We start from the raw sequence: 25,491 nt of genomic DNA on the forward strand, positions 1-25,491 counted from the left end.
TAAAGATAGCTTAATAGGGAAAGCAAAAGCTGTGTGTGCAAGCAAAGCACAATGTGAACTTCCCGAGTTTTATTGAAGGCATCAAACAGTATTGGCCCTAATATCAGCATATGGGGACATGGCTAGCCAACTGCACCCTGGTCGGACTTTTCTATCCACCTTGGTGGCAGACTTTGCTAAAGTCAAGTTATATGATATCCACTGATTTCACCTTGCCCACACAGGTAGTCATCTTGTTGTAGAAAGCAACCATGTTTATCAGGCATGATTTGCCCTTAGTAAATCCATGCTGCCATTCCCAGTCATTCTCCTATCCTTCTTGTGCTTGGAAATGGCTTCCAGGAAGACTTGCTCTGTAACCTTCCTGGGGACTGAGGCTAGATTGATGGGCCTGTAGTTTCTCAGATCCTCCTTGAAGACAGGCATTAAAACTGTTTTTCTCTAGTCATCAGGGACCTCTCCTAATCACTAAATACTTTAGCCTTTGTGTGTATGTTAAGTCTGCAAACCAAATACTGCCTTATTCTAATGCAAGATGTAACGGGAAAATACGATGCAGAAGCAATACTACATTGTAGTACTACATTGTCTTCAGGCAAAGTTCTTAAGACTTTGGGGCAGGAAATCTTGAGGTTTCAGGCTACTGTCAGACTGCACATAAGCTAGTTCAGATTCTGATCGGTGGAAAAAAAAAAAAGTCTTGCAGCACTGTTTGCTGCAGATAGTGTTCTGTTAGAGAAGATTATATATGGCAGAAATATACAGAGTGATTTGAAGGTAGGTAGGCATTTGATGTTATTTGAATTTACAAGTACAGCAAATGCTCTTTAGGGGACCTCTGGACTTCAAGAAACTACATTGTTAGACTCGGTCTTACGTGACATTTTAGGTTTGTTTCATTGACTTTGAAGGCCTTAAAATGTCTCTAGGGACTACTACGCAGTTGAGTAATAAGGTGTGTATGTGTCTGGGGTTTCTCTTGTTTCTTGTGTTGGTTGTGTTTAGGAAGAGCTGATCTCATTTGTGTTGCTTCTCTGTTAAACTGAAATAGTTGATTAGCAGGGAGAATAGGGGGAATCACCTCCTTTTCTTAATTAAATGTTTACTGTGCTTTCACAAGGTTTGTAAGTTATAATTCAGTTGTCCTTGCCCTGTGTGTCCTCATTGTGGCCTAACCCTCAACATTGTAACATCTAAGTGGCTGGCTTGCTAATAGAGTATCTTGCACGAAATATTATATGCTTTGTCTTTAACTTTATCTGCAGTTTTGTGTGTGTAAGAAAATAAGAACCAAATGTTTTTAATTTTTCCTTTTGTCATGTACTTTGGGGTTTGGCATGGTAGAGAAAGAAGGTGTCCTTCTTTGAAGGTACTTTGTACTTGATAATCTATTACATTTTTTTTTGGTGTAACAGTTGTTGTCCAAGTTGTAAAAACAAGAACTGGAACATGATTTGGTTTTGGAATAAGTTCAAATAGTGCTGAAGAAGATGCTTCCTTTCCCAATATAATTTTTTGGCAATTTAAAAAACATTTTTTTTTATTGTCCCTTCTCTCTGTTCTTTGCTCTCTTTTTTTTTTTTTTTTTTTTTTTTTTCCAAAGCTGTTGAGATACACGTTGGATAAGCACGGTCTGCAGCAGGTGAGGATCATAGCCAGCGATAGACTGTGGGAGCCCATTTCCTTTGTCTTGCTGCTTGACTCTGAGCTCCACGGAGTGGTCGATGTGATTGGGTAGGGGGTTCTCTCTGTTTTTCTTTCTTGGTGGTTTGTTCATAGTTTGTCTTCATCTTGCTTATTTGTAACTAGCACAGCCAAAGCTTTACCTCTCTATACTCTTACCTGCAATGAAAGGATTGATACTATAATCTTTCCTATGAACCCACATCAAATCACATGGGCTGTTGTCCTAGTGACAGCTTCAACCCTTTAATTGAATCATGAATCTCCTATCATGTGGAAGATTCCTATGGGCTGTTGTTGCACTTTTGATGAATTGGAGTTTTTTTGGACAGCCCTGTTTATTCTGAGGGTTGTTTTGGTTCCTGTATTTGGTATGCAAAAAGTGCTTTATCTTTACAGCTTTGTATACAGCCTTGTATTACTGACTTCCACTGGTCTGTTACAGAAATGGGTGTGATCCAGAAATGAATTTTAGTTACAATAATGTCTTAATTCTTAGTTCCCATTTTGTTTTGATGGGAAGGTTGTGTTTGGAAAGCATGCAACCAGCTGACTTGTTTTTCTAGTTCTGGATTTCATCATATGATGCTAATATTTTGCAAAACTAGTAGACTAAATCTGAGATTGGTTACTGACTTGTCTGCTGAATGGATACGTGTGTAAGACTTGCTTATTAACTTTTCTTTTTACAGTAGCTCTAAATTTTAATTATTAGGTTCCATAAACTTGCCTGACCCAATCACATGCTTCAAATATGGCTGTTCCTTGCTTCAACTTGACTGTTTTTCATTCATCTTTATATATCTGACCCATAGGAGGTGTAGAAATGAAGGCTTTCCTTCCAAATGCAACAGACAGTCAGTGCCCCCCCTTCCCCCAGTCAATCCCTCCCCCCATTCTGAACAACAAAAAGTACCCTGATGGTTTTTTTGCAAGTGGAGTCTTGGATCTTGTGCTGATCAACAAGTGAAAGCAATTGAAGTTACTCTGACCGGATGAAAATCCATTGTAATTACCATGATCCCAATGTAGTGAGCATGCTTCCTTTCTGTTTTTTTGGCAGCTACAAGTATGCACCCAGAGTCAGTTCCTGAAGCTCAACTGTTTTTACACTATCTCAGTAAGCTGTAGTTGCTTAACTCTTTTCAAGTGTAAATTTTATGTGCCTACTCTGATTCAATATTAACAGGGAGATGAAATACTCTCTTGTGTAATGGATGATCAGTTGGCTGCTGGACATTTAGTAGTGCACATCTCATCATGTAGCTTTTAAAAAAATTGTTGGCTTTCTTTTTTATTTGAAACTATTAAAAGTATTTCAGATAGCCAGGATTTTACATGGATGTACAGAAAATCAATTTTGGACTTGGTAACATAATTTGTGATCTGTGAGGTGTCTCATCAGGCAACCTGGATGGGAGACTAGTTAAAGCTGCTGCTTTGTTTCATTTTGCACTATTTGCGTCTAGGCTTCATCTGCAAGATGTTGTAATGGCTAGAAATTAGAGGGAGCCCTGAAGACACACTGTGTAAAATTATTGAATAGATGTTCACCCACACAGGAATGACCCAGGTCACCAAAGCTCTTTATAATGTGATATTTCCAAACAGCTTTTCAGAGCTATTACGGTTGCATCAATTTTCCCAGTGAAATAAAATACAATGAATTATAAACAAGTATTACTCCTACTTTGAACACATTTAAATTACACTGTAGCTCTTGAAATCAATATTTTTCAAGGATGGGCTTCCAAATTCCAGGGCTACTCAGGAGTACTTTAGATGTGCTACTTGTTTGTAACACAGTTAAACCAGTTAGATTTTTGCATGCTATACAGTTAGAGACCAAGCTATTCTGACTCTACCTGTTGAAACCCCGCCCCTGCCACCACTGTTAATTGAAAGAAAATAGGAAGTGTTTAGAAAGTGTCAGTGAGTTTAGGAGTAACAGCTTTCACTTTCACCTAATATAAATTTAGTATGCCATTAGGTGACAATTCAGTCTCTGGTTAGAAGCATCAGTGTTCTTAACCAGATCTGTTCAAAACACACATTTGGCTGAATGTGTCACTGAAAACCAAGACTTTTAAAGAAATTTTTTAGACCTAATTACACCCAAGTTAACAACCTAAGAAAAACAAGATGATGTTGTGACATTACTGCATGATGGAATCATGATGTGGTGCCTGTAGGAGTGGGAATTCAAACTGCCCCAAGTCCCTCTCAGGCTTGTGTGCTGATACAGAATGAGAAATAGGAAAGACAGTGTTGTTAGCTGACGATTTCTGTTTTCTAGAGATGTTTCTGAGAACTAGATTTTGAACTTTTCATAGGTAGTGGTTTTCTGCAAAGCTTCATTCATTGTAGTGATGGTATTATATAGGCTGATCTTTTTAAAGATTTATTTAATTTATACAGCCTTATACTGATGCATGAGAGAAAAATGGTGGAAAACCCTGCTATTTCTATCCTGATTTTCCCTTTCCTCCCCTTTGGGCCATTGCTATATGCAAAACAAAAAATAACACAAACTTTGTTTTTTTTTAACTAAGTTATCCAAATGAAGTCACTGTGGGAAGTTGTGCAAAGCAGTATTTACAATCTATAAGTAGCAGAGCTTTTCTTAATTAATGTTACTTTCTTAATATATCTGATTTAGTTTAGCTGCCCTACACAGGCAACTGTGGATTATTTTTCCCATTGGAGTTACTGCTTCATCATCTGCTGTATAAAACACACTTAATCTCATAATAGTTAATATTTTAAAAATACTTTGTTACTACTCTAACAGCTAGAGGCCCTGATGATGAACCAACCATCTGCTAGTTCCAGTGAGATTGAAAGAAGGAGGGAACAATGACAATACTTTTTTAGTAAATGGCACTGGTTTGAAGAAATGCAGACACTGATAGTAATAGCTGTTGGTAAACTCTTCTCAGTAATAAGAGGTTTAAACCTGTGTCACTTTTGTTATAATTTTGTTCCTACTATTCCTTTCATTACCTTTTCTCTGCCAAGATCCGTTCTTTTTCCCCCTTTCATGATATATATCACTTTTTCCTCTCTCTTTGCAATGGTCTTCTGTTACAGTGTTACTGACTCTGCTCATTTGAGCAGAGGATCCAAAATCCCACTGCTTCTCCTGAAGCATCACATCTATAAGAATGATACATAAACTCTGCTCCAGTTCATTTCAGGCAGTAAGAAGGGTAGGTGTTTAGGAGTCTGTGGTTTTTCCTGAAACATTAATCAGGATACTCAAGTCTTTCCAAACGGTAGTGGTCCTTGAGTGGACCAATTATTTCCTGAGAGTGATTGGAGTGTAGTCACTCCTTTGTAGGAGTTTTTATTTCCAGTGCAGTAAAAAGATTGTTTTCACTACTGAAGGAGCAGAGCACGCTGTTCCAGACACAGCTAATCTCCTGTCCTTTGCTGCACACCTTGTGTTAGTTGTTGAGGCTGTAGAGTGGCACAAGATGTCTAAAAGAGGGCTGTAGCATGATCTAGTGTTTTCTTTAAATATAAATCACACAGAGTTCAACAAATCCAGCACACAGTGGTTGTGAAAGCCTTCACTGTAATCTGATAGCAAATGTTTATTTTGTGCATTTGGGTGGGTCTTAAAGTATACATTCTACAGTGCTATTAAAAGCTTAAAAAAAAAAAAAAGGATTGGTGTACTTTTTAAAAACATAAGTTAGGTATCATATGGAATAGGAGTTACACACTCCTTAGTCATGTCCTACTTTTTAAGCACTAATTTTAATATTAATGAAAGTAAAACAAAACTCCTTGGTTAACAGCCATGTAAGTGAAAAGCAAATACAATTTACATTGGTATTCATTAACAGTAATAGAAATTGCATCTAAGAGCAGAGAAAAATGATTCATTTCTCAACTGGTGGTGAAGCTGTTTTATCTGATTGCATATCAGTGGGTCAAAATGAGAATATTTTAAGTGTGTGGGCTTTAAGTGGAGCAAAGCTGCCAATAAAGATACACTGAAGGAGTCTGCGTCTAGAACCTGCTTGTTCTCCCTGTAACTTTAATCCTGTTTATCATCCCTATTTTTTCCAATTTATTTCAATGGCTTTAGTGTCTTTACATAAAATTATTTTTCTTCCTCCTTATGCAAATAAAGGTGACCCTCTGTTTAGTGCAGGAAATCAGAGCTCTATAGATCTTGTTCTGTGTAATCTTATATAAGGCTCTCTATAACACCCCCTCATCCCCACCCCCACTTTTTTTTTCTTTTTGTAAAGTACAGCTTGTATTCGGCAGGGATGTTGACTCTTAATATTTAAGAAACAGCTCTTCAGGATATGGAATGTAGAAATACAAATCATTCCTTCTTTGCCTTGTCTTTGCAAGCTACATACTTTATGCTGTTACAAAAACCTTTTCTTGGTATTAAGGTAATACTTGTGTTTCCAAGCCAAAGGGGAAATACACAGTAATCTGTACAGCAGAGAGGGTTGTAGCTAAAATTTCTACTATCTGTTACGTTATCATTCGTGAAGCTATGTATGAAGGACTACAACACTAGGAGATGGTTGCTTGTCCAGTGCGGGGAAATAATGGAAAAAAACCCACCAAGTCAGCCTAGAAAAACTGGTATTTCTTGTGTCCCTGTCACAAATTTATCAATTTGTCAAGTTTCAGGCTAGTAGTAAAGGAAATATTTATGCCTTCCTTCCCAGTGCTGATAGCTTCATTTTAGTGTATGTCTTTAGTGTGTTCACTGAGTGTGCTAAGTGAGGGGAAAATCATGACCCTGTTTTCTGCAAGTGATTTGAAAGGTTTTATTTCAGTCAGGCTAATTTGGCACAGTGAATCAATGTTGTGAGTAAGTATAATCAGTAGTCTTCATTTGGGAGAAAGCATCTCTCCTCATATTAAGGAAGATCTTGGAAAGAAAATTAGCTTTCATTATATTTTTCAACTATTTTCACTTTACAGCTCCATAACTTTTCTAGTCCAACTAGCAGGCCTTTTTGAAACCTGAGTTTATTAAGAAGGTGTGAAAAACTAGCCAAGTTCATGTTTAGGTGCTAAGACATTCATGCAGTTAAGTTCTTAGAATAATGCCTAGTACTGTATCTTACTGTTGATTTTATAATTATTTATGGTTCTGTTTAAGATGGTACAAGGTAGCATGTATTTTCTCTATTTAGCATATTACAGTTACGAAAATCTTCAAGCTCAATTTCAGGATAAAGCTTTGCTTTAGCAAGCTGCAGAAATTGCATTATATATTTAAAGCAAGGTTTACTTATATGCTGGCATGTATTGTAGCATCATAGAATGGTTTGGGCTGGAAGGGACCTTGAAGATCATCTAGTTTCAACCCCCCTGCCATGGGCAGGGACACCTTCCACTAGACCAGGTTGCTCAAAACTCCATCCAGCCTGGCCTTGAACACTTCCAGGGATGGGGCATCCACAGCTTCTCTGGGCAACCTGTGGCAGTGTCTCACTACCCTCGCAGTAAAGAACTTCTTCCTTACATCTAATCTAAATCTACCCTCTTTCAGTTTAAAGCCATTACCCCTCGTCCGATCTCTACATGCCCTTGTAAAAAGTCCCTCTCTGGCTTTCTTGTAGGCCCCTTTAGGTACTGGAAGGCTGCTATAAGGTCTCCCTGGAGCCTTCTCTTCTCCAGGCTGAAAAACCTCAGCACTCTCAGCCTATCCTCAGGGGAGGTGCTCCGGCCCCCTGATCATCTTTGTGGCCCTCCTCTGGACCTGCTGCAACAGGTCGATGTCCTTCTTACATTTGGGTCCCCAGAGCTGGACACAGTACTCCAGGTGGAGTGTCTCCAGAGTGGAGTAGAGGGGGAGAATCACCTCCCTTGACCTGCTGGTCATACTACATTTGATGCAGCCCAGAATGCAACTGGCTTTCTGGGCTGCAAGCACACATTGCTGGGTCACGTTTAGCTTCTTGTCAGCCAATACCCTCAAGTCCTTCTCCAAAGGGCTGCTCTCAATCCACTCATTGCCCAGCCTGTATTTGTGCTTGGGATTGCCCGAACCCATGTGCAGGACCTTGCATTTGGCTGTGTTGAACTTCATGAGGTTTGCACGGGCTCACCTCTCAAGTCTGTCAAGGTCCCTCTGGATGGCATCCCTTCCCTCCAGCTCATTGACCGCACCACACAGCTTGGTGTCATTGGCAAACTTGCTGAGGGTGCACTCAATCCCACTGTCCATGTGGCTGACAAAGATGTTAAACAGCGCCAGTCCCAATACTGACCCCCAAGGAATGCTACTCGTCACTGGTCTCCACTTGGACGCTGAGCCATTGACTACAGCTCTTTGAGTGCGACCACCCAGCCAATTCCTTATCCACCGAGTGGTCCATCCGTCAAATCCATATCTCCAATTTACAGAGACAAGGACGTTGTGTGGGACAGTATCAAATGCTTTGCACAAGTCCAGTCAGATGATGTCAATCGCTCTTCCTTTATCCACCAACGCTGTAACCGTGTCGTAGAAGGCCACCAAATTTGTCAGGCACGATTTGCCCTCAGTGAAGCCATGTTGGCTGTCACCAATCACTTCCTTATTTTCCATGTGCTTTAGCCAAGTTTCCGGGAAGATCTGCTCCATGATCTTGCCAGGCACAGAGGTGAGACTGACTAGCCTGTAGTTCCCTGGGTCTTCCTTTTTTCCTCTTTATAAAGTTGGGGGTTATGTTTCCCTTTTCCAGTCAGTGGGAACTTCCCTGGCTTAGCCACTTACCTGCCAGTTCCCTCAGGACTCTCAGATGCATCTCATCAGGTCCCATGAACCTGTGCACCTTCAGGTTCCTTAGATGGTCTCAAACCTGATCTTCTCCTACCGTGGGGGGTTCTTCATTCTCCCAGTCGCTGCCTTTGCCTTCTGTGACTTGGGCAGTGTGGCTGGAGCACTTGCCAGTGAAGACTGAGGCAAAAAAGTCATTGAGTACCTCAGCCTTCTCCATGCCTGGGTAACCAGGTCGCTCGTTTCCTTCTGGAGAGGGCCTGCATTTTCCCTAGTCTTCCTTTTATCAGTGACATACCTATAGAAGCTTTTCTTGTTGCCCTTGACGTCCGTGGCCAGATTTAATTCTGTCGGGGTATTGCCTTTCCTAACTTGATCCCTGGCTGCTCAGACAGTTTCTCTGTATTTCTCCCAGGCTGCCTGTCCTTCCTTCCACCCTCTGTAGGCTTTCTTTTTGTGTTTGAGTTTGTCCAGTATCAGAAGAAATAATCTTCTGCTGATGCAAATACAAGAAGCTATGGAATATTACAGCTTGCTCTCATTCCATTTTGTTCTATTCCATTAGTATTATTCCAAAGAAAGTTTGTTTTTAATTTTCAGTTTGGAGGAGGTGAATCGTTGCTGATGTATGTACTTCCAGGCTTTGATTTTTCTTTTTGTGTTAAGTGCTCTTTCTTTTTAAAATATTGTGTAGGGCTCACTATCCTGGAACAAAAACAGTGCCAAACGCCTTATTAACTAAGAAGAAACTGTGGTCTTCGGAAGATTACAGTACTTTCAATGATGAAGTAGGTGCAGGCTGCTGGGCTCGGATCCTGAACCAAAACTACGTGAATGGAAACATGACCTCGTAAGTGTTGTGCACTGTTGCTCACTTTCACAACTTCATACATAAGAATTGTTTAAAGTACTACATAGCACATCCATCTGCTATGGTAAGATAGTAGGTAAACTGAAACTCTCTCCACTGTCGGTCTGAATAGCAAAGTATGAAGTCTACTGTCCTTACCTTTTTCTGGGGTAGAAGTCCCACATGTTCTAATGTTTTCTTGAGTTACTGTTCCACAGTATCCAATGGCTTATGCAGCTGACTTCAGATGCCTTTGAGACTCTAATGATATTTGTTAAAAAGAGAATGTTCTTAAGAAGAACTAACAACAGGAAAAACATGGGAGGAAAATAACAATAAAGCTAATTTATCTGTATTTTTCTTAAGGCCTTTATCAGGTTGTTTGTCTTCAGTTAAAAGTAGGAGGTATGGATGCAATTACCTATTTTTTTCCATACAACTTCTTTCTTGGAGTCCATCCTAAAACATGCTGTAGTCTTTTGATATGTTTACTGTTTCCTGCGCATTTTCTTTCCCAACTGAAATCTGGAAGAAAGCTGTTCTATTTACTGGGAAATTACATAACTTACAGTTTTAGAAGAGAATAGAAAACATGCTTCGATGTTTCCAGTGCAACAACTATTAATCTGAAAGAGGGGAAAAAAAAAAAAGTCTGATTAAAGAAAATATAGTCCTCAAGATGTAAGCAAAATTGTTCAAAGCTTTTAGTTTTTATCTAACTTCATTTTCGAACAATAAAGAGAAATCTTTTTGTCTGAAATGCTTGAAACAGAGCACAGCACAAAGCACTTAGATACTTGTAAAGGGAGGTTGCTTGAGTCACCTGATTTCTATGAATCTTCTGTCTCCTTCTCTGCAAGCTGAAACTTTTTAACAGATGAGTATTTCCTACTCATGAATTCCTGACCATGCTGGTTGCATCTTGACTCTCATAGGCTTTAATATCTTACTTTGGGGTCTTTCTTTTCCCATTGTTGTTCTTTTTTACAAGACCTTTGTAATTATATATATGCCCCATTTGTTCAGCAACCTGACAGCTCAGACCTATGTATTGTATTTAGAAATTATTGTAGAATAGTTCCATGTCCATCTATCCAATATTGAAGTTACCTTGGCTTTTATATTGAAAACAGTCTTCCTGATGAAAGGCAGCTTATCTTTCTGCTAAGCTCATTTCTTTTGAACTTGAGTTCCCTACATTTCTTTTCTAAGTTTGAAACTCTGCAGAACAAGTTTAATGTGAGAAAGTTGGGTTTACAACTCAAGACTTTTTTATTTTAAGAGCACCTTTTTGTAGGATTTCAGAATCTCTTTGAAATGCATGTGTAGTGTGATAAATCTATGGCAATGACTTTAGAATGAGGCCTTTGCACTCATCTATAAACAATATCAGAACAGCATGCCAGCATTTGTTTTCTACATAACTGCTTTATTAAGCTATATTTCCATATTTATGGCACACAGGTCTTAAGTTTAAAGTCCTAGCAAAAGATTTTCAGCGAAGACCAAATCAAAAGACCTGAAGTAATTAACCTTGTCAGTATCCTGACAACTTCTTGAAATAGCAACAACTCCTGGAAAATGGCTAGAGTTGTTTTCTCTTTGTTATTTATATGGATAAAGGAAGGATTATTTTTTTAGCGGTATTTATCCATGGCCCCAAGCCCCTCCCCACAAAAAGACCTACAATCACCAACAACCAACCAAGGAAAAAAACCAAAACACCCTAACAAAAAGCTGTAGACCTTGAAAACTTAATTTTTTCCCCTTCAAAACAGGAAAAAAAAATAGAAATGGAGTCTTTAAAACTCAGTACATGTTTCCTTTATTGTGCAACTTTTTGTGGTGATATAGCCAGAGAATGTATCATCAGTTTTATAAGAAGTTCTCAACACTGGAAGTTGATTTGTTTTATTTTCCTCTCCTGTGTTTTTTTTCTTCTTTAGCTGGAAGGATTTTTTTTTTTTTTCCTTAAACTTCTTTTTATTGTATGCCAGAGAAAAGAGGAATAAATTCTTGTACTAAATTCATCTAGTACTATCCATATGAATGGAGCAAACAAACCTGTATTTCTTCCAGAACCATTGCATGGAACTTGGTGGCTAGTTATTATGAAGAGTTGCCCTTTGGTCGATGTGGATTAATGACAGCGCAAGAGCCGTGGAGTGGCCACTACAAGGTAGAAGCTCCTATCTGGATTACAGGTAAAAAGTTTGCAGTTAAAAGTTTGGTGATCTGACACAGAGCATAACTGTATTTTCTGAGACCTTTATTTATTTAGTGTTTTTTATGTGTATTATTTTTTGTACCAAATTAAAGTAGATTTGTGGAAAGTTTTGTGAATGCTTTAAAAAAGAAGAAGAAGAAGAAAAAAGCTTCTTTAATAGAAAGCAGAAAGATCTAATAGCAAGAGAAATCTTAATACTTGACTGTTACATACAGCAGAAATTAATAAACTGCTGCATTGTATAGCTGTTACTATTAAAATATTTTGATCTGAAGTGCCCATAAAGGTTAGTGTGCTTTCCTAGTTCCTTTCCCTCTTCTTTTTTTTAATCCTTAAGTAGACATTTGATACCTCTCAATTTGAGAAAATGGAACAAAGGACCTCTGTATTCTTGTACTGCTTGAGATTCTTGGCTTGTGTAAGTCAGCAATTCCTTGTGCTTGGGGAAAGGGCAGTATGTTCACATAGTGTCTACGGACACATGGATTCACTGTCTGCTCTATAGTCCTTCTGTAATATTTTACTGTCTTTGCCACAGTTCAGTAGAGCAAATAGCATATGCAATGCCATAAAGGAGGAACAAGGCAAATGCCTTCATTTTTATTCTTCTTCTAGTTACCTGTATATGTAAAAGCATTAAAAAAAAAAAAATGGCCATACTGTCATATGAACAGTTCAGAACAAGTGAGCAGTTGTTCCTGTTTCCATTTTTCTCAGGATTTTCATTATCTAGGTCACATTCTTCTTTGGTACTCTCTATTATATGCTGAAAACCTTACTTATTTAGTTATTCCTCATGGAGATGTCCATCTGTGCTTTCTCTGGCTCAACTGTTTACTTTAAAAAAAAAAAAAAAAAAGAAAAAAAAGATATTTGGGAAAATCTAAGCTGTGATGAATATTAATATTGCATGTATGTGATTGACTTACATAGTGGTGTAATAGTTTTTTCTTCCTGTCTAAATGATTGCTATAATTTTAACTGTTTTGTCTGCCACAGAGCTGATGTTTTTAATTGTGCCTTAGTATAATTCTTTAATCTTTCTTCTTGTATAGGTAGAATTTGTTTTGGAAGTTCCATTACTTTCTTCCCCAAATCAAGTTTTGTTGTGTTAGCATGTATGAGAAAGAAATTTAATTCAGACTACAAATGGTATTATTTTTTCATTAAGACTTTATTTTCTTCTGATTTTTGTTCTCTTTTGTCTCAGCACACACAACACAATTTACTCAGCCAGGCTGGTCATACTTGCAAGTGGATGGACACTTAGAAGGAGGTGGCAGCTTTGTAGCTCTCACAGATGGCCTGGGAAACCTTACCATCATCATTGAAACTATGGTATGTGCATCAGCAATTCCAGTGAACTGAAAAAGATAGAGGAAATATTTTGTTATGAGGAACCTGTTTTGATTTATGTAGTTCAATATTTGTGAATATGTTCTTTGATGCTTGTAGCTTTGTTAGTGAGACCACTAGAAGTCCTTTTTTCTGTCTAAACTTTGAATAGCTAGTTGAATCTTCCTGGAGACCAATGTATATGTCAACTTTATGTCACAAATTAGCTTTAATTTGATGACACATTCTGGTAGGAAATTAAATCATGCTTATTTTAAGCAGTATTCAAAATGAAATTATTAAGCTAGTGTAATTGCAGTTATCATTAAGATAACAGTGAAATAAATAGTTGCAAATTGACCCGATGTTGCTTTTTTAATTTCAATTTATGGTGTATGTTTTTCATGACCATTGCTATGTGATGCATTCCATTAATTTATGTTCCTTCTGTTACATTTATTTTTTCCTTCAGACTCATAATCACTCTCAATGTATCAGGCCTCCACTGCCTCATTTCAGTGTGACACCTCAGAGAGCAACTTTCTACCTCAAAGGGTCATTTGTAAGTAGATCTTGAATACATTTGATCAGTCTTGTAAAATGAATTGCTATCCATAATCAAATACATGCGAGACAGTATCACAGGTTATCAAGAAATTGGAGTTCTTTACCTCCAATACTAGAGGCTGTTACACACCTGGCAAAGTTTTAAGCATTCTAGTTCTGCTTTTATCATGAGATACGTCACAACTGAATTTGTAGAATTACCACCTCCCAGTCTAATCATCTGTATATTGAAGAAGAAATTCCCCAGAGCAGAAATGCAATTAGATTTTTTTTCTTTAGGATTTATTCCAAGGATGGGTGCTCTGACATTCTGACATAGTTTGACCAGCCAGCATGGCCATGACCTTTCTAGTTGTTATCAGCTCCTTTCCAGGGGAGTTACTGCAGTTGATCGTATACTGTAGGTTATGTTGTTCCATCCTGTGAAGAGATATTCTGAGAATGTCCCAGTTGTTTTTGGTTTTTTTTTTTTTTTTAATATTGCTAAACTGAATTTCCCTCTGAAATGTGAACAATACTTTCACAGTGTAAACTGGAGTGAATCTGTGTTAGTTGATTTGGATGATTGCTTGTCAGAAGCTGAAAGTGTTTACTTACTTGGAATTTGATTTTTGGTGGCATTAGTTTCCTTTGTTTAGGAGGAGATTGGACAATACTTTTGGCAATAAAATGGTTTGCTTAGGAAAAGTAGTTGAGCGTTATTTCTGATATACAGCTCCCTTTGGGAGAAGTATCAGACAGCTTATCCAAATCAAACTCTAGGTTTCTTGCTTTGGGTAACTAAAAAATATTGTAGGAGTTGGATATGATTAAAATCTGTAACTAATGTAGTTGATATGCCATAGTGTTGCAGAAGTTTGGAGATCGCTAAGCGAAGTACTTTGCTCAAAAATTAATATCAAAGAACCAGCAACTAAACTAAAGGTATCATGAAAGCAGGATATTATTTCAGCCTGGTTGCTCCTACGCAGAGCTTGTATCAAAGGGATACTGTTGCTGGTAATAGAGAAGCTAAAGATTGCATGTGTGATGGCAAGGCTTTCTGTCTGTATAAGCAACATTACTGCATGTTAGGACAATGGCTTATTGACGTATAATCTATAAAAAGGTAAGCCATATGTAATGGCTAGCTGAATAGAGTGGTGGCCTCTAATGTGATCAACAGCTCTAAAATAAAAATTGGACACCCTTAGAGGACTGATATTTCTCAAGGTGAATACTCAAGAGTTTGGGGGGTGGGGTGGTTGTTTGGTTTTTTTTTTTTCCTAGTTTTATATTGTGTTTCATTGTAGTATATGGTGGAAACCCTTCAAGTGTGGCATTCTAGACTTGGTTTTGAATCTGGAAACTCTACTCTTTTCCAGCAACTCCATCCTGTAAAGGTAAGTCGATCAGTGTTAATTATAGTCTCTTTACAATTTCAGGTGTTTCTTCCCCCTTTGCTGGAGCTCCTGGCCTTTCATGCCTAAACTGCATAATTAGGGCATGTTTTATTAGCTCTGTTTGACTACAATTTTACTAGCTTATATACAAGCTTACCTGGAGGTAATAAAGAGTTTGGGGAAAAGGGGTTTTCAAAATAGCTTGGATACATTAAATGATATAGATATATAGAATATAGGATTTTTGCCTTGAATCAAGACTTCAGAGGATCTCCTTTAATTCAGGAGCCTGGGTATTTTGTTATTTAGTTGTTTGATTTTTGCAGCTTGAGCTTTCTTTAATTCCAGGTGTGGAAGGGAAGTTTTTCTTTAGATCTGAGCGTGGATGAAGTCTACACTTTAACTACACTCAAGACAGGGCAGAAATGTGGTTGCCCAGAGCCTCCACCACCTCAGCCCTTTCCTTCAAATTACAAAGATGATTTCAATATTCGTAAGTCAGAATTCTCTTATCCAAAAACTTAATTCACACACAGATATACTCTTGATGTAGAAAGGCAATAACAATTATGTTTTTTAGAGTCCTCTAATGTAAGAGACGTGAAGTAGTCTGAATGTGTGTTTTATTTTTGTTTATTTATACCTGCTTCTCCAACAACTTACACCTGCATACTTAACTTGCAATGAAGTGTATTTAATTCCGTGACTTAACTGGGTGGTTGCTAACAGTTTTAAAATTCTTGATGCAAATGATATAGCTCATAACTATAGTGAACAACTAGTTTTTGAAGGAAGATAGGGAAGAAGGTAATTGACTGTGTTAATGTGTTTGCAAAAACTGGTATCTGCTTAAAAACAAAACCAAAACTAAAATCACCTTCCAACTTCCAAAACTTCAGTTTTGGAGACTGTGCTTTGATAGAGTAAGTCAAAATTCTAGAGAATATTTTCAGGGCAAATTTCTGAAAACAAGAGTACACAGAAGAAAAATAATGTTTTGGTGTTGATATGTATTTTATTTTCTGATCAGGTAATCCACCTTTCAGTGAAGCCCCAAATTTCGCGGATCAGACGGGTGTATTTGAATACTTCATAAATGCTTCTGACCCAGGAGATCATGTGTTCACACTCCGCCAGGTGGTGGTTCAGCGACCTATCACTTGGGCTTCTGATGCAGACCAGACCATCAGTGTCATAGGAAATTTTCAGTGGTAAGTAAATAGTATTTTCTTGTGACACCGGGGGAAATGTCCTCCTTTCCAGTGTGAGTTACCATCAGTTAATCTGTCTCAAGCCTCATTTCTCTTGGACAGAGGGCTTTTGCATTCAGACTCTCTGTAGACATGTAGAAATGATGACTTAAAGTGACTTCTAAAAGTCATTGAGCCCTGCTCAGGGCTGTTGCCAACTCTAAGAGATCTGTGTCTTTGTCTAAATGAGTCTTAAAAACATGAAAGGATGGGGAGTCCACCACATCTCTTGGTAGCTTGGCCCACTGCTGCACTGTCTTGGAAATTTTTTTTTCTAATGTCCTGCTGGGCATATTTGTTCAAGCTGATTTTTCAGAATAGTGGATCTGGGTTAGTGTACCAGAAAGACCAAGTCAAAATCCTAATTCAAACTGTGCACTGAGTTTCAATATGTTTTTAAATGGGACAAAAAAAATTATTTAGTTTAAATTACTTAGTTTTGAGTTGTCCTGCTTGATTGTTAGCAATTTGATCAATCTCATATCAATGAAATAGTGTGAGTTAATTCAGTTATATTTGTTGCAGACTGCCATCTTCTGAGCAGTTCCTAGAATTGTGTGGATTTGATTCAACTGGTTAAACCAGTTTTATTTCTGGGTAAATGTAACTGAGATTTACTGATTTGATAAGAGTATGATTATGACTGCAATTTTTTCTAGCACCTATAATGAAAGTAATTTGGAATCAAGCAGCATATTTTAGCATAATGTTTATTTAAAATTAAAAAGCATTTGGGAAAAGAGCCTGTTAACTAATTGGTTTAGTAATAGTAAGTAATAATAAACTTTATGCTTAAAACTTTTTCTTCTATTTGGAAATCTACCTTAAATTCATTTATTATGTTCTTTAGAACAGCCATTTTGTCAGGTTTTTTTGCTTTGATTGGATCATTGATCCCCCAAATGCTTTTTCAGAACATGTTTCACGCTTCTAATTTCTAGCCTGGATAAGTGATTAAATCACTTTGCTCTGAAGCCTGGAAGAACACCACCATCTTGGAGGTTGTTCTTCAGTGACCTGATGTTTTCTTCTGCAGCCCTCTGTTAAACAAAAGTCTCGTATTCCCCTATAACCAACTTTCCCTTGTTGAGTATTCATCTGCATTCACTGATCATATTCAGTAGTCCCTATAACAGCTACTGTAAATTACTGTACTGAAATTCCTAAAAACTTATTATTTCATTTTGGTACCATTTCTTTCTGAATTTTCATCTTGTTTTTAGAACCAAGCTTGCTTCCTGAATATTCAGCTGATTATTCGAGTTTTACTGATCTGTAACTTTTCATAATGATAGTTGTCAATTTCAGGCCCTCTGACTTGTTTGCTTCATCCTCAGTTTAAGGCTTATCTCATCCTATGTAGATGTTTTCAATCATTAGTGCATGCTATTGAAATACTGAACCAATCTTGCACTGAATTTCTCTGTGGAATGATAATTGACTGCAGTCATGGATGGCAATTTATTGTGATTACATTTCAGGATTATTTAGTTGGTTTTAGTTTGGATTTTAATCTTGTGCTTGTGAAAGCTTTTTGTTTCTACTCCTGAATTTGTTAGTGTTTTGCTCTGATGGTTTTATTGAACCTATATGTATCCTGAAAATATTACTATTTAACTCATTCTACATTGCTTCCAATCTTTTTATAATGGCTTAAGCAAGATGTGGGGGTCTGTTTAATACGTAGGGTGGCAAGAAAGAATTTTTGGTTTGTGTAATGAATATATATCCAAGAATCTGATACTTCTAATAGCATTACATTAGAATGAAATCTCAGGTCGTTCTTACTGTTATGTAAGAGGTGGGGAGAAGAGTTGCAAAAATAAATATTTTTTATGATTTAGTTATCAGCTGAGCTGATGTCATAGAGAGTCTTTTCACATTCTGTAAATAATTATAGATAATTAGAAACTTCCTAAATATGTGACCTTGTAGCTGTATCCATATTGCAAGTCCTTTTAGACATGGGATGTAGATTTTTAATTTGAATGTAAGTTAATAGAGGTAAGGAATGCTTTTAATTTTTATTGTTAAGAGGCTTGTAGTGCAGCTTCGGGGTGGGGAAAGTTGTGTAAATTTTCTAGGTGCCATTTGATTGTTCTGGTATTCCTTTGCTTTATTCTCCTTTACAGCTGTCATTATATGTATAACACGGTGCTTTACTGTTGAGCTGAGGTATCACCTCAGGAAAATCAAATAATTTCAACGTATTTGAACATTTTGTTTAAAAATGTTTGGTTTGGCTTTTGAGCAAGAGGTCTGCATTACTTGAGACTTGGTCTGTATTAAAAATCCTAGAGAAACGAAGATCAAATTTTAGCAGATGTGGTGCTATGGCCTTGAGTCTTGGGTTTGATTTAGTTATCTAAAAGCAACTTTTCATTTTGCAGATCTGTCAGTTTTTCTGTGGAGATGCAAAACTTCTCTTTGTTAGGGTTTTTTTAGATAATTAATTGAAAGTTGCTGACAATACACTTCATTTTGTTGTTGGTTTCTGAGAATTGCTCTTTGTAAGAAAATCTATGGACTCGCAGGTGGGAAACAACCTCTCTAGACAAGTCCTGTGCATCTCACACCTGTAGATCACAATTAGGATTGCTAAATCTTTCCTCAAAAAGGTGGTTGTACTACATAGGCAATACTCTTCTACCTACTGTCTGCTCAAAAAACCCCAATTCCTTGCTTGTTAAAACACTCAACTTCCCTTATAGGGTAAACATGACAGTCACTTGTGACATCTACATAGAAAAACGACGTGATGGGGGCGTGTTTGTTGCAGGAAGAGTCGACAATGGTGGGATATATGTTCGACGTACCAAAGGAGTTTTCTTCTGGGTTTTTGCAGATGGCACCTACAGAGTCACTGGTGATCTAGGTAAGCAGCTTTTTGCTAAAGTGGATGCTGAGATATGGACATGTAATTTTGATAGGCTTGATAAAAATGACTAACATTCAGATTTTGTAATTCAGTTGTCATCACTATGAATCCTTTAATGCTTGCCACATTTTGTATGTGAAGAGAGCATCTGAAGGCTACTGGCTGGTCCACTTCTCAGTCTCAGATTTCTGGATTTTTTTTTTTTTTTTTTCTGCTGACAAAACCTACTTTACACTAGCAAATGTAAATTATTTTGCTTTTTGTAAATACTCTGGTACAACATTAATTACAGAAAGGTTTGATCTGTATTCTTATACTACACCTAAAAAGAAAATCCTGCTTGAAATGCAGTGGCCTGTCTTGTAGAGCAGTGCAAATCAACGTACTTACATCTGGCTTAAGTGATGATGAATGGCCTACTGTTTCCACAAACTGTGCATTCTACTGTTAGTCTAGCTCAGTGGAGTGAGAGCATATTCTATTTGTGATGCTGACATTCATATGTGTTCATCTATAGAGCACTTGACAGGCACATGAAAGAGTGTATGTCATAATACTTCATCAATAGCTAAAAGTTCTTTTTAATTTGCTTTGAAATAGTGGCAAGTTTTGTTGTTTAAATGCATTTGCTATCACTTCATGAGTATAAATTCAAATCTTCAATAGTTTCTGTTGAGTCAAATGCAATTTCTGGATCTGCAGTATATCTGATATGAAGATAGCCTATAATGACCTGTTTCACACTATACTGGACCTTAGAAATAGTCTCGTCTTCTATTTGGTAGCTGTAGTTTCTCATTTCTCCTCATTTTGTTCGTTTTTTTGTTTGTTTGTTTGTTTTTTTCTGTTGTTTTTTTTTCTTTCCTTTTTTACCATGGATAGGTAGCATAAAGAAGGCTTTACGTGAGCTTCTCTTAAGGTACTGGTGCTCCCTAGGGAAACTTCGCAATGTCTAACTTCATAACAACTTAAGTTTAAGCTGTATGTAAAAATATACTCCTGTTTAGGATTGACTCCAGTATTTATTTTTAATAAGACATAACAACATTACCCAATTAGTTTCTCAAGCTGTCAGAAATAATTTTTCCTAGATGAAATGAGAGGATTTTGATTAACCACCTCATTATTTCAGACTGAGATGCTTGTTACACAATATGATAATTTTTTTCTGTACTGCTATTTTCAGTGATCTTTATATTTTTCTAGAAGGGAGCCTGAGTGTTAAATTAACTTGCAGCTAAAACTGTCTACTGAATAATTGAAGATTCTACTTGTAGCACTTAATTTTTTTCAGGTCTTCCATCCAGGTGTCATTCACACCCAATTTTTGCTTAGCTTAAATTTTGACTAGAACTAAGCAACATGATGATGTTACAACTCAAACCCTCTGATTTAAAGAAGTTCCAATACATAAACAAGGAGATCTATAGAACAAGCAGAGCAATAGTTACTGTCAAACTTCATGAACCCATACTGTCAATAGAGGGAATCCTTATCTCAGGCCAAATTCCCAAGGGCATTGGAGATTTCAGTGGAAAAACAGTCCTGGCAAAACAGGAGAATGCATTGATAATGTACAGTCTATGTTTGCCTGTTAAGCCTTCCATGCTGCAACTGAAATTGGCAAGATGTCAGTCTTGAACACTTGTGAAAAATAGGTATTATTTTCCTTTTGCTGGCTTGGTATTTATCAGTCTCAGCAAAATGGTGAAGTAACACTTTGCTAACCTTAAGCACGTTTTGCAGCCGGAGAAGAAATATTAATGAAAGGACTGTCTGGTGTCCGGGATAATGCGTGGCACACACTTACTCTCAACATTCAGGTAAGGATGCTTGCAATCCTAAATGGTTTAGACAAAACTGTGCTATACTATTGACTGTCTACTTGCATTAGTTTGCCCTATCTAAACCACAAATAATATCTCTGTTATTTTAAATCAATATTAAAATACCATACCAAGTTCTGCTGCCTGTATTTTTAAAGAGATCTTGGAAAACTGGAGAGAGTATAGAAAATAACTGGAAAGATGAGTTGAAAGATGGAGATAGGCAGGCTAGAGAGGCAAATCTTTTGATTAATCTAATGAAAAGATCATGACTTGACTTTGTGTTCTGAAGACTGTCAGTAAACTACTAAACCAGCCTGTTTTACAAATCTGGCTCCCACCAATTTGCTTTCCATGCTAAGGACTTGTACGTGGAGCTAGTTTAGGACTGGGGAACTCAGATGAGCTGCCATCCTTCTTTCCTATACTGAAAAAGCACGGGCATAGTGTTGATGTAAACATGGGCCACAGTTAATGAGAAGCCTGTCCACGCCCCCCCCGTCTTTTGGCGACAGTCACTTGGTGATGAAAGTAGTCCCAAGCTCTACTTTAAATATACCTATGCACTTAGCTGGGTGTGACATTGGTGCAAGTAACTAAAAGGCTTTAAGTGCCTCTGCTGAATGCCTGATCCCTTTGCCTAATGTAACCTTTGCGCCTGCAACGTGGCGTGAAATGTGGGGAAGCTTGAATCCTAGCTGGGGAGATCTTCTACTAAAGCAAATTCTCTTTTAGAATTATGCACTGTGTCTTTCCCTCATCCTAAAATGTCAGTATTAGGGTTTTTTTGTCTTTTGTGCATTCACATTGGGAGACAAAGCGACACCCATACCTGAGGCATTCACTGGAATGGATGTAGTTTAATTTTGGCTTTTGTACACACACACTTAAGACAGTGATTGCCATCTGTAAAATGGGCCAAGATATTTGCTAACCAGAATGGGGTGCTGAAGATGAACATAAATCGTTTAAGACACAAAGCAGTGGTGGTAATTTTAAAACGATGATGCTACAGACTTCCATGTGTGCTGTTAAAGTGTTTTGTACCAAATATGCCTTTGAGGTAGTGACAGAAGTGCAGAGCCCTCTTTAAAGAATTCTCATGCTGACTCCTTGAAGGACATTCTTTGCTTTTACCTGTGTCTGTAATTGTCTTTCAGGTTAAGAAATACAGGTAAACTGAAGTACTTTTTTCCTAACTACTGTTTAGTGGAACAGTGGCAAAATAAATTGTAACTTTTCCTGAGAGTGTTTTTAATTTTAATGGCAACATGATACTTGAAGGTTCTGCTGTCCTCTCTTACTCTCAGCTTAATGACTAAAATACATTTGTCTTTCCTTTTGACTTTTGCTTAATTCTGCAGAATCAGTGCCAGGTGTATCATATCCCCTTAAGACAGTGGGGCTGTTTGAGGGAGCCTGACACAAGTGAAAGAGTAAAACTAGATTACCTTTCAGATTCTACACTGAGTTTGCAAAGCTGTGAGTTAGGGAAAGATGAGCCTTTTGTATATTCACTGTAAAGGCATTAGATCTTTTTCACAGAGCTCATAGGCACTGGAGGATTCTATGCAACATTTAGAAGCACCTCTGCATGGAAAATGTGTGAAATGTAGTTGAAAGTTGACTTGACATCTTTCTGCCTTGTCTCTTCGCCCATGTGAGTAGGCTCAGTGTCAACACAATCACTGGATTATACAAAGCTAATTTTTTTCCTTTTTTTGACAGGGCACTTCTGCCTCAGGACTGTTAAATGGTTATCCACTCTGGGAGAATGTCACCATTTCGAAACCAAGTAATGGCTGGGCTGCTATTGGAACTCGCTCATTTGAGTTTGCACAGTTTGACAACTTTCATATTGAAGCTAGCTGAGGTGGCTTTTGCATTTGGAGAACCCAGTTCTCATATTACTTTGAATAAGAGCCAGTTCAAACTTTGAGGACAACTTAATGCTATGCTGAGACTGATCTGTTGGCAAGGAATCTGAATTCTGTCCTTATTATTTGTTAAAGGTTTACTTGAGCAGGTATCAACATGGCTGTAACTTTATCCCCTGGTTGCGATGGGATTTTTGCCCTTCGATTTTTGGGGGTAAATTTTAGTTCAAGGTAATGATGAAAACAAAATCATGGATTTAAAACTCTTTTAATAAAACAACATCTTAACTTCCCAGCTCACTTTCAAGATAACTGTAGAAGTTAACAGAAGACAGAGGCATCTCAAGCTGCATTTTTAATACTTACATGATTGTGTCCATTCCTTTCACTCTGAAAGAAAGAATTAAATGCCAGTAAGCCTTATGAGCCAGTGGCCCCATACTTTCGTAGGTCTGTCATTCTCAAATTTCACTGGATGAAGTACGTAGTTTTTCTATAGTAAAAAAAAAAAAGATGTTTTGTCTGTGTTTCTGCTACAGTCTGAGGCTAGACTTTACAGTACTCCAAGTGCATTTGATTACTTCTTCCTGATTACTTCTTCCAACTTTCATTGCCAGTCTTAAAATAGATCATATTTTCAGTGGAATGGAAATGTGCCTTATGGCTGGTCAGACGGTGCAGGATGTGCCTTACTTCTAAACTACCTCCTCTTTCCAATGAAAGGGTTGAAATGGTTGAAAAGATACTGTAACTTGCAGTTCGTTAATGATAGCTTTGTGGTTTTTTTGGGGGTTTGGTTTTTCTTTTTTTTTTTTTTTTTTTTTTGCATGGTGTAAAGAATAAAAACTTTGCGTCATGGATGCTGGCAAGCAGAGTGCTTACTTTCATGTCGGGTCACATGTGGAAAAACTGGCCTTTTGTTCCTAGACACTTGGGCGACCATCTCTCACTTTTGATGGATCTAAAGCTTAGAGCAGAAAATAATTAAAGCATGACAATGTTATTTAGCTTATTATATTACTGTAGCACAGAGGAGATGCGGATACTATCACATCCTGGTATAAAAGAAAATAAAAAAATAGTCTTTGCCTGTAAGAGCTTGCAATCTGTTCATAAGGTAAGTGACAGCAGGTGGACACAAAATTGTTTAGTGTGCCAGGCAGTGGTATTGACACAATAGTGTCTGTTTTTAAACTTTTCCTAGGCATCATGGAGTAAAAGTTCAGAGGGAATTTCAGGTCCTTGGGAAAGGAGGGATTCTGTTTTGCTGTTGCTTCATTGTTTTTTTCCCAAGTTACTGTGCTACAAAAAAAAAAAAATTCACTGAGAATATAATGAGGTACTGAATGGGATTTTCATCACACACATTCCAAATTCAGTTGGCTTCTGAATTTTGCTTGTTTGCTGTTCGTCAGTTTGAATGAAGATGATACCTATTGCCATAACGAAACATGCCTCCTGTGTCCGTCTACTTTTCACATTCACATCCTATTTAATTGACAAGCAGGTAGTTCCACACACTTGATAGGGCACTGATAGCTGTATGAGGCTATCTGTAGCAGGCAGTATCTTATCTTGAGAAACAGATTTGCAGTCTGCTTTGATTTATACAGATGATTATTCTGATCCACTTTATTTTGAAGGCTGATTCTAGTAAGTGTTAACTTTAGTCTTCGAAGTTGTCATCTAATACAGAGTTAATCTAATACAAATTTTTATAAAGGTTATCTTCCAAATTAGCTTTTGGAAGAGAGATCTCAAAATTTTATCTCTAATAAGTTACTCTAATTAGTAACTCCATCTCTAATAAGTTTATCTTTTAGCTGTTATACTGATACTGCTATTGATTGGTTATGAGTCATTCATACGTGCAAGTTTCATACATGCTAGTAACCCTGAAAATGGTCCAAACCACTAAACTTTAAAATGCTTTTAGAAGGCTTCCAAATATTAAGTAACTATTTACTTAACTGGGTGAAAAATGAAAGCCATTTTTCCACTTCAGTTTCATTTGATGGTTGAAGTATAGGTGCAAATCTGTTCATTACTTGCTTGATTTCAGAAGGGATGTCACTGGTAACTCCAGATATGAAGGAATCTAATTTTAGGTCCTCATATTCAAATAATATGAGTATAGGAGAAGTAGTTCTCAAAAAAACCCCAACTTATTTTAGCTGTGATGGTTTTTCCTAGTAGGATACTTCTTGGAGACTTCCTGGTAGCTTGTGTGGCTGCAAGTAGTGTTTGTGTAAGAGAGAGATCAGCAATGATGCAATTATTTCAAAGGAGCTGTCCAGTTTTTTTACCTTTTAATGCAATAGTGGAATAAACTGTACTGTTATATTGTGCACTAAACACAATGTATTTTATCACTGGAAATGCTGATTTTTTTCTAATCTTAATTTACAATGTTAGAGGATTAAACTGTTATGAACAGAGTAAGTGATTTAATGGTGATATAATGTTATTCATCTTTATATGTCTGTAATTCTTCACCCTTCAGCAGGCCGTAATATGTTTGGCAATAACAAGCTGTCAGGTCTTTCACTGAGGGGTGGATTTATGTTGTTGATTATAAATACTAATCATTGCAAATGGACAAATAAAACACTTAAAACCCCTTTATTTGCGCAGAATGCTTCTGTAAATGCGTCTTGGTTTTCTCCAGTAAGAAAGCTGACAGTTTTTCCATTGTGATTCCTGATAAATATGCTTGGCATTAGCTTAATTGGGTTGGAAGAGTTTTTCTGACACTCTGAATAGCCCAACAGTCCTCATTAACAAATATCTCAAAAGCCATATGCATTAGGACTTGTGCTGTTTATAAAATGTTTTTATAGCGCTCAATATAAATTTTGCTTCTTTCTGGGT

At 37.3% G+C, this 25,491-nt stretch overlaps 1 protein-coding gene across 4 annotated transcripts in view; it reads left to right on the forward strand.

The window, feature by feature from the left end:
* Nucleotides 1-25,240, forward strand: part of GALC (galactosylceramidase) — a 43,238-nt gene extending 17,998 nt beyond the window's left edge. Inside the window, exons 7-17 of one of the 4 annotated variants that reach the window (XR_005930956.1) lie at nucleotides 1,604-1,734; nucleotides 9,123-9,278; nucleotides 11,358-11,482; nucleotides 12,716-12,843; nucleotides 13,313-13,402; nucleotides 14,700-14,789; nucleotides 15,138-15,282; nucleotides 15,820-16,000; nucleotides 18,819-18,914; nucleotides 20,664-20,740; nucleotides 22,472-22,640. Coding sequence is in view for 3 of the 4 variants with exons in the window: in XM_029997140.2 (XP_029853000.1) it covers nucleotides 1,604-1,734; nucleotides 9,123-9,278; nucleotides 11,358-11,482; nucleotides 12,716-12,843; nucleotides 13,313-13,402; nucleotides 14,700-14,789; nucleotides 15,138-15,282; nucleotides 15,820-16,000; nucleotides 18,751-18,914; nucleotides 20,664-20,740; nucleotides 22,472-22,615 (1,431 nt within the window). In the remaining variant the exon portion in view is untranslated. Of the gene's footprint in view, nucleotides 1-1,603; nucleotides 1,735-9,122; nucleotides 9,279-11,357; nucleotides 11,483-12,715; nucleotides 12,844-13,312; nucleotides 13,403-14,699; nucleotides 14,790-15,137; nucleotides 15,283-15,819; nucleotides 16,001-18,750; nucleotides 18,915-20,663; nucleotides 20,744-22,471 lie in introns of those variants that run through there. The other 3 variants (XM_029997140.2, XM_041118731.1, XM_029997148.2) reach the window with 3 other exon arrangements.
* Nucleotides 25,241-25,491: the final 251 nt, after the last annotated feature.

This window comes from Aquila chrysaetos, chromosome 2, assembly GCF_900496995.4.
Source record: "Aquila chrysaetos chrysaetos chromosome 2, bAquChr1.4, whole genome shotgun sequence".
NCBI classification, from domain to species: Eukaryota; Metazoa; Chordata; class Aves; order Accipitriformes; family Accipitridae; genus Aquila; species Aquila chrysaetos.